The sequence below is a fragment of the Trachemys scripta genome, chromosome 6 (assembly GCF_013100865.1).
Source record: "Trachemys scripta elegans isolate TJP31775 chromosome 6, CAS_Tse_1.0, whole genome shotgun sequence".
Lineage (NCBI taxonomy): Eukaryota > Metazoa > Chordata > Testudines > Emydidae > Trachemys > Trachemys scripta.
Genome location: NC_048303.1, coordinates 98,328,055 through 98,337,261, shown reverse-complemented (window position 1 = coordinate 98,337,261; position 9,207 = coordinate 98,328,055). Strand labels below are relative to the sequence as shown.

General features: G+C 39.4%; 1 protein-coding gene across 1 annotated transcript in view; it reads left to right on the top strand.

Annotated features, from left to right (window-relative positions):
- The window catches only part of RASEF (RAS and EF-hand domain containing), a 55,611-nt gene extending 48,948 nt beyond the window's left edge, over positions 1–6,663 (top strand). The window contains exon 17 of the mRNA XM_034774807.1: positions 365–6,663. Coding sequence (XP_034630698.1) covers positions 365–470 — 106 coding nt within the window. The 3' untranslated portion in view covers positions 471–6,663. The remainder of the gene's footprint in view (positions 1–364) is intronic.
- Positions 6,664–9,207: the final 2,544 nt, after the last annotated feature.

The window sequence follows — 9,207 nt, the reverse complement described above, 5'->3', positions numbered from 1 at the left end:
GGGAGGATGAGGCCCTCTTCTAGCAGAAGAGGTGTGAACACCAAGGGAGGAGAAACTGCTTTTGTAGTTGGCTAAAAGCAGTTTCTCCTCCCTTGGTGTTCACACCTCTTCTGCTAGAAGAGGGCCTCATCCTCCCTGATTGAACTAACCTCGTTATCTCTAGACTGATTCTTGCCTGCATATTTATACCTGCCTCTGGAAATTTCCATTACATGCGTCTGACGAAGTGGGTATTCACCCACGAAAGCTTATGTTCCAATACATCTGTTAGTCTATAAGGTGCCACAGGACTTTGTTGATATTTTGAGTAGAAATACCAAGATACAGCTTAGTGAATGTAATTTATTTCATTGCTGTCTTACAGCGAAGTGCGAAAAAGAAGTGACAATGAAGACACAAGGTCCGTAACCAACCTGGCTGAGCCAACTGTCAAAAAATCAATGCCAATGAAGAACTGCTGTAATATATAAATAACAAATTCCCTTTCTGCCCTAAATAATTTTACTTTTGTATTTTTATCACTTTTAAAAATGAAGGATTTACATAATGTTTTCTCCTTACTATGGATTTATATGTATATAGTAGTTGCAAAACTTGAGAAATTCAGTTCCTACTGTCTGCTGCTCTGCACTGGTGCACTTGCCTTGCCTCACAGGCTTTGGTTTGATCTCACTTTTATATCAGTGTATGTCAATAAAATCAAAGAAATTACATTGGTTTTAAACTGGTCTGAGATCAGAATCAAGGCTTCTACTTTTGCCGGGTATTTATGATAGTCAGTACATACAGTACTGTATTTTCATTTCATTCATGTAGATATTTCCTTATAAAGTGAAAGAGGTTTCACCAGCTGAAGACAATATAATAATTTATTTTAAACCCAAGATATTCAGAGCCCAGGGGAAATTCCATCGTTACTTCATCTAATTTTGCCTTGGACAGCAAATGCAGGTCAAATTAGACCTGTATGAAATATTCACAACAAACCATCTAGCCACTTGAAACTTACGTAGTTTCATTACAAACCTGGCCAGGTTTGTCAAAAAGACTTGAAAATTTTTTGAACTTTTCAAGTGAACTTGTTGAGTTTTGAGCAAACCTCGGCAAATATATGGTGTTGCATCTGAAAAGCAAAACTCAAGTCTGATCCCACACAGATCAAAACTGGAGGAAATACTTGCATGAATCCTGCAAAGCAAAAAGACAAATTAGATACTGCTCTGACCTCAAGAGAGGTCACAGTATCTGCAGGACTTAGGAACACTGGGATGAATTAACGATACAATTCCTGCCTGTTTATAAATGAGACTGTTAATATAGTAATATAGGGGAATGTGAATTGTCCCTTCCCTCTTGTTCTTCAAATGTTTGCCATTGATATATATGACAATTCAGACAGTTCAAGTGATGGACTCTAATAGTTCAGAAGAGTCTGTAGTAATCTGTTTTCTTAGTGAATCTTTAGGCCTTCAATCACCTGTTAGCAGCTGTACGTGCACAAGACTCCATATTAAATTTTTGTTAAAGGAATCAGTCCGCATGACCGTGAGCCACTTTCCAAAAATCGGGCAATACTGTTCTCATTAAGGTAAGGCCGAGGACTCTCAACTCCACGTGAAGTCAATGGGAGCTGCAGATGCTCAGTCTCTCTGAAATTCAAGACATTGGTTTTATTGAGTTTTCTAAAAATCCCATAGTTTAGTACATATTTTAAATTCAAAGCCTAAAATCATTAATGTAAAAATGACACTATTATAGTATAATTATTAAAATAGGAGTACAAAAAAGTATCACACCCTAGTGACTTTGTTTAGTCTTTTGTTCCCTTAGTTAGGGCCAGTCCTGCAAATGTTGAAGCATGTGAGTGAGACTTTGCCTGCAGGTAGTCCCATTAAAACCAATTCATGTTTATAGGATATTTGCAGGGTCAGGATCTTGGGGCCCAGTCCTCCTCCTGTTAAAGTAAATGGCACAGCTCCCACTGACTTCAATGGGAGTACTGTTAGGACCCTTAATGGCTGAGCAAACTATTTCAGCCTTTTTTTGTGTATATTAAAAACAGGTCTCAAGCTGCAACCAGTCTGCCTAGTGTCAGACTTAGGTGAAGTTTTAGGGTCTGACCTCAAACCCGTGAAAAAGTGGATACTAGCTGTAGCAACATTAGATATTTTCTGAACCACTACATTTTAACAGAGTATAGTCTGTGACTGATATTATTAATTTTTATAAAATATGGACTTCCCTAGAGTAGGGTAGTTTATCACCTGGGTTTTAAAAAAAAAAAAAGCCTTTTCAGGTAAAGAGATCTGTGTTTTTTAGGTATCCTTTTAAAGCTATGTTTTCTCAGAGATTTTGTCCTCAAACGACTAATCCTGAGCATTTTCCAGCAAGGCAAAGAGACTATAATGCCAAATAAAATTGGCACCTCCATTATTTCTATATATTTTGGCCTCATAAAAGAAAATGTATTTGGGACCGGATCATGCCCCACAATATCCATGAGCTGAGGGGAACCTTTGCACACAGATCTACCTTATCCCACATGGGAGGGGTAAGGAGTCACCTACTTCTGCAGCACCATCCTACCCCACCTGGCAGAAACCTCTCTGTGGGTCTTGGGTCTGTGCTGAGGGAGGTGACAGATGCTGGGAGAAGAGTGAGCAAGCTAGGCATATGGCCATGGAATATAAGCAGAAAAGATAATGCAGCCATTTTTCTACAGGGGCAGCCATGGCCAGGGGGAGCTTGGCTTTGCTGTCAAGAAGAGATCAATGCGGATCACTGGGAATCCAGGATTTCTTCAGTGAGGGATGAGGGTTAATCCTCCCCCCTTCCAAAGGAGTGAGTTGAGTGGAGCTCCACAAGGGTATCCTGGAGATTTCCTCCTCCAGAGCCCACTCCTGTGGGTTTTATCAAGAGGGAACATAATCCAGCTTTTGGCTTCTAAGAGCCTAGGCTGACCATATATAGGCTTTCAAATCATTAATCTGTTTGAAATTGACCTTCCCAGTAAGAAAGCTAGATTCATATTAACTTTTTATTTCAATTCAAGTTATTGCTCATTCAGTGTTGATAACTTCTGCTCACTCTTACTGCCACTCCCGAAATTTTCCCAATAATAGCTGTCTTTCCTGTTAAAAAATAAGCGAGAGAGAAGTCAGAACAATCACAGGTTACCTTTCATTTCATGGACAATGAAGGAGAAATAGAAGCTATCCTTGAAAATTCTGCAGGAACATTTAAAAGTAATGAAATTGTGTCATGCTAGTATTCAAAAGAGAAGTCCCATCAGCAGTGAAGCTGTCTTTATCTATATTAAATAGTTACAATTTACTATTAAGGGCCCAATCCTGTGAAGCCTTTTCCACACATCTGTGGGAAATAATATGGATCCATATGACTGTAACTCAACCTGAGCTGAGGCTCCTTTCTGTCTGTTGGGCCCAATTTTGGAAGATGCTGAGCTTGAAAGCTAAAGGTGTTCAGCACAACCCTGGAGGGGACACTTGGTGTGCACCCAAGAATGCTATTGACCTCAGTGAGATATTTAGATGTACAGAAATATAAGACAGGGCCTCAGAGCTAGGAATCTAAGGCTGGCAGATGGTTAATATTTTCTCCCCGAAGATAGCAGGAACAGACCAAGTCACATCGAACTTTTGAATTTATTAGGTTTTCTTATTAGTATGACTCACTATCTTAATATTATTTAAATGTAGTTTGTATATTTTATTGATTCTTTATTGAGATCTAAAATTCCAATGTGTTACTGATTTAATAACCTGGGGGTGTACAATTAAGTACAGAATATACAATATTTTGGCAGTTTTAAAGTAGGACATTACATACCCAATAGATGGACATTTTCTTCTTGGCGTTGTTGTAGATCTGGGTCCTGTAAACAGGCATTTGTGGGATGTACCCTTTTTAAAAAAACAGGTCCAAACTCCATATGGAAAGTAGTTTGTGTGCATGTGCAGTAAATGCTTTTCCAAATTTATTTAATATGATATGCCCTAATTCTGGAAAGAAAACCATGCAAGTGGAGTCCTGTGCCTGTACAGAGTACAGCTGAAGTCAGTAATGTCAGTAGCCTGACCATCTAGTTCTCTCTGTGGGACTGGTGGCTTGGGCAGTTCTTGTTGATTTTAATGACCAGATGTGTGTGTCTAGGGATTTTGCCAAAATTTATAAATGGAATCTATTTTTTTTTAAACAATGTGACTTTTGTTTTGCATGTGTGTGAGCTATAGCTAAGCAAACCCACCTTGAAACAATTGTTTTAAAAATAAAAAAAGTGTAATGGTCAAAATAGTATCAGCCAGGTTTCATCCTGGAATGTGTTTTATGGTCAACTTTTATAAATTCTTAGAAAAAGGGCTTTGAAATGAAAATCCTCTGTCACTGGGCCAAATTCTGTTCTCATTATAGGCAATGGAGTTGCGGAGAGTGCAGCTCTGGACAGAATTTTGCTCACTGGCCATAGCAGTGTGAAGAGCTCTTGTCATAGTTACATTTTATAAGCCCCTTTTGCAATTAGATTCACAAGAGCAGTTTTTTTAAGCCCTGATGGGATCCTGCTGACTCAGTGAGTCTCCACACAAGCATAAGGATCTGTGCTACTGTAACCAATTGTAGGATTTGGGCCTAAATATATATATACTGATTATAATATATGCACAATTTATTAGAAACACATGGATTCAGGCCCTCTCCCGCGATATGATGCATACTCAGAGACTGCTCCTATACAGAGCTCCGTTGACTTCAGTGAGGGCTGTGCACAGGCGTAGAAGTCTGCTCCCATGAATCACTTTGCAGGATCAAGGCCTTATTTAGAAATCCTGCAATGATCGCCCCTATCAAGTCTGACAATTGGCATAATATGAGATGGCATTCATGGTAAAATAAGAGGGCTTGGAATGAAATGATTAATTTTAGAAGCTAAAATATCTGCCTTTAAAAACAAAAACAAAGCTAGTGTTTATATAAGGTCCTTCTTTTGTTTTGCTTTGAAAAGTTGTCTTGCCTACTGCCTAAAACATATGGCAGCAAACAGCAGATTTATGTTCTGGCATGTCTGCACTATTGTGTATTTGTGTTCCTCTATGGTTTTGTTCAATACTTAAAACTGTTCATTTATTGCACAAAAGTTGTTTTGTTAGTTAGTGGTGATGTTATCTTAATAACTATATTTATTTTTAAAGGAACGTCTTTTCATGTTTTTTTCCAACAGAATCTGTAAATAAGATTTTTTTTATGCACTTGACACACAAGTATTATTTTCGTCCTTCATTGTCTTTGCCTTTTTAATGGTCACACGTTAAACATATTTTGAGGCAATAATTTTTGTGGGACGCTTTTAAACATCCAGGTGATCAAATGATTTTTTTTCTAGGGGGTCTCTCATCTATTTAGCACTATTTAATTGCTTATTAAAATTTGCTGTATTATTTCCCCTACTCAAGAGCATAGTTATGATCCAACTGCTTGAAACCATGTTTAAAACATATCTTCTCTCATATTCATTGAACAATTCCCTCTTATTTTAGCAAATACTGTTGATCATAGAGAACACTTTATCCCAAAAGATCCCAAACCACATTACAAAACTAATGTTGCAATCCTGCAAAGAGCATCATGTGGACAGACCCTTGAACCCATGCAGAGAACTCCATCAGTGGGGTTCTGTGCCAGCATAGAGTCTGTTCACAAGGAGATCCTTGTACAAAGCTTTTTGAGAGGCTGGGGCTAGGGCTATGCAGCCTATATTCTGAAGTGTAGCTACCTCTGGGGTTAAACGTGGTTCCTGTTTAACACTCATAGCAATATTATACATTGTAGTACAGGAAGTGAAGACTACCAATGCTGACAGATATCAGATGGATGTTGTGGTAGGCACAATGTATTTATCCCCATTGGAATTTGATGAGGACAACAGAGTTAATTATTCTGACAAAAAACAACAGTCCATGGTATTTATGATCATCACTAGTGATTAAGATCTCATTTTACATTTCTCCTGCAATTTCAATGTCCCCTACCACCATGTCCCAAGGGGTTGATACAGTAGGTGATAGATTAGTAGTTAGAGGAAACTATCAACATCACTTCCTGCAGCACAAGGTATTTGAGTAAAGATATCCTATCCAAGCAGGGACAGGCATAATGCTGCTTGGCTTAGATCTGACATCATAGCCTGAAGGTTTTTTGTTTTGTTTCACTATTATCTGGCATTTCTTTTCTTTTTTCTTTTTCTTTTTTTAAACCCAAACCACTTGTATTTTAGGTTCAATTTGTGCCACAGAAAGTGGTAAAGAGTGCTCTGTCACTCACATTTTCAGCCCTTAGAGAGAGAGAGATAATTAACTTCCCACTAGCTGCATATATGTGAAGTTAGTAGTTAAATGATCAGCTAACAAATAACATTTGTATAAACCCATGCTGTGCAAACTTCTAATGGAATATAAAGTTAAGTATTTAAAATAGAGATTTATTTTCATACTTGTATAGTGAGCAGATTCAGTGAATTTTAGTTTTATGTGCCAAGTTTAATTACAGACTATATGTTTAAAAAGTGTGCAATAAAATAAACATGTCCTATAGAGTGAAACAATTGTCTTGAAACTTTGATTTATTCTGTTTGTTTACAAATACGACAGCAAGAACTGTGGTGTTTGTGCTAGTTGTTTTTCCACAAAACTACAGATCATTCCATTGTTGCCATCATGTGCCATATATGCCATCATGTGCCAGCAATGCCCCTCTGCCATGTACATTGGCCAAACCGGACAGTCCCTCCGCAAAAGAATAAATGGACACAAATCGGACATCAGGAATGGCAACATACACAAGCCAGTAAGTGAACACTTCAATCTTCCTGGTCATTCTATCACAGATTTAAAAGTCACTGTCATTGAACAAAAAAACTTCAGAAACAGACTTCAAAGAGAAACAGCAGAACTAAAATTCATTTGCAAATTCAACACCATTAATCTGGGCTTGAATAGGGATTGGGAGTGGCTGGCTCACTACAGAAGCAGCTTTTCCTCTCCTGGAATTGACACCTCCTCATCTATTATTGGGAGTGGACTACATCCACCCTGATTGAATTGGCCTTGTCAACACTGGTTCGCCACTTGTGAAGTAACTCCCTGCTCTCCATGTGTCTGTATATAATGCCTGCATCTGTAGCTTTCACTCTATGCATCCGAAGAAGTGAGGTTTTTACTCACGAAAGCTTATGCCCAAATAAATCTGTTAGTCTTTAAGGTGCCACCAGACTCTTTGTTGTTTTTGTAGATACAGACTAACACGGCTACCCCCTGATACTTGTAGAAGATTGAAGTTCAACTCCTTGCTCTGAATCAGGCAGAGTTCCTTCTCTACCACAGACTTCCTTGGGCTGACCAGTCTCTCACTCCTTCAGTTCCCATCTGTGACATGGGCTTAACAATGCTTCCCTACTAATGGGGTGATGTGATAATGAGGGGCGGGGCATGTAAGTACATCAGAGGGATAGAATAGTCCGCTAATTTTGCCTTAGAAGTTGTGATCAATGGAGCCTGTAGGAAGTTTTCACCACAATGATCTTCTGATGGAAAATTCTTTTGAAAAATTTCCATTGTCCATCAGGAAACTGCTGTGGTGTCCCTGTTCCTTGGCAGACTGCCTGGCAGGTCTCAGGGGGATATATTTACACTGCAGTTAAACACTCCCCGGCTGGTAAATGCAGTTGACCTGGGCTGGTGGGGCTCAGGCTAAGGGGCTGTTGAACTGAACCGTAGGCTTTCAGGCTTAGCTCTAGCTCCCTGTGAGGTGGGAGGGTGCCAGCACTTGGGCTGCAGCCTGAACCCGAACAGCTACACTACAATTATACAGCCCCTCAGTCCAAGCTCCATAAGCCTGAGTTAACTGCACGGGCCAGTTGTGGGAGTCTAATTGCAGTGTAGACATACCTTAGGAGCCCAAACTTCCAGGCTTCGTGGCTCCCAGCCTTGTGGTCTCCCAGGTTTCTGGGTCACTCAGGGAGCCCGGAACCATTTCAAAAAGATTTAAATGAAACATTTGAAATTCCAATTCAGTTGCAAATGTTTAAATTTTGTTGCAGAACATTTTAAAAAAATAAATGTAGGACTTTTCCCCAGAATGGGAATGCCAGTTTCTGTCCTGCTCGAGTGGGCACAAAAGACCTCTCCTGATTGGCTTCCTGCTATAGTTTTAAAGAAAAAATACACATCCTCACGGTGTGACTCTGCCACTTTCCTTAGATAACTTGACCTCAGTATTTATAGTAATGTAGGCATTGCACATCGTAAACCTAGGTAATTATTATTTATAGCTCCACACATGCACACTTTTCAGAACAAAGACAGATGGAGTACTACCTAGGCTAGTTGACACTCTAAGCCTTGATCCAGCAGCTGTGTGTCAGTAGCATTACACCTGTGTTTAGTCCTGCTGAGTTCAATGCAGTGCACACATACCTAAAGTAAAGTTACTCACATGCTTAAATGTTTGCAAGATTCGGTCTAAATTAAGAGAACTGTAAGATTAGGCAATGCCGCAGGGAGGTAGTAGGAAATAGCATAAGAGGAAGACAATGATTGTGTGTGACCAGGTACTATTGTTATACATTGTATAACAGCCTGGAATATTAACATGGACTGATTATTCACTAGCTGCTAAGTGTTGGATTTTCAGGATGTATTCTCCTTAAAGCAAAACTTATGGCAGCCTACTACCAATCTTTTCGGTTTTTAAATTTTCACTCACTTTCACTTGGTGCACTACCTTCAGCTTGCTCTGAATTGTGTTTATATGCTTGAGAACAGCGACCGCTATGCTGAACACTACCTATGCTTACCCCTTGTAGGCTGGTGTTACAAACTGTCTTCAGCTTTGCTCTGCTATTCCCTGACTCAGTTGGGATGGGCTAGAGAGCAGAGTAACCTTGACTGGCAATACACGGTAGCCTTTTTTCCTAGGCTTAGAGCCAAATTCTGCCCCAGGATACAAAGTACAATGCAATGACTAGGAATTTAAGCAAGAGAGGCTTAAATTGGTTCTCTCACTTACACTAACATTCATCCACATTCTGTTCTCATGTAAACAATGGGCACAATATGCTTAGGCTTATAACTGGAGGAGGCAATTGGGCGACAGGGAGCAGAGGAATAACTATTTAATCAAGGAGTAAATTAATTT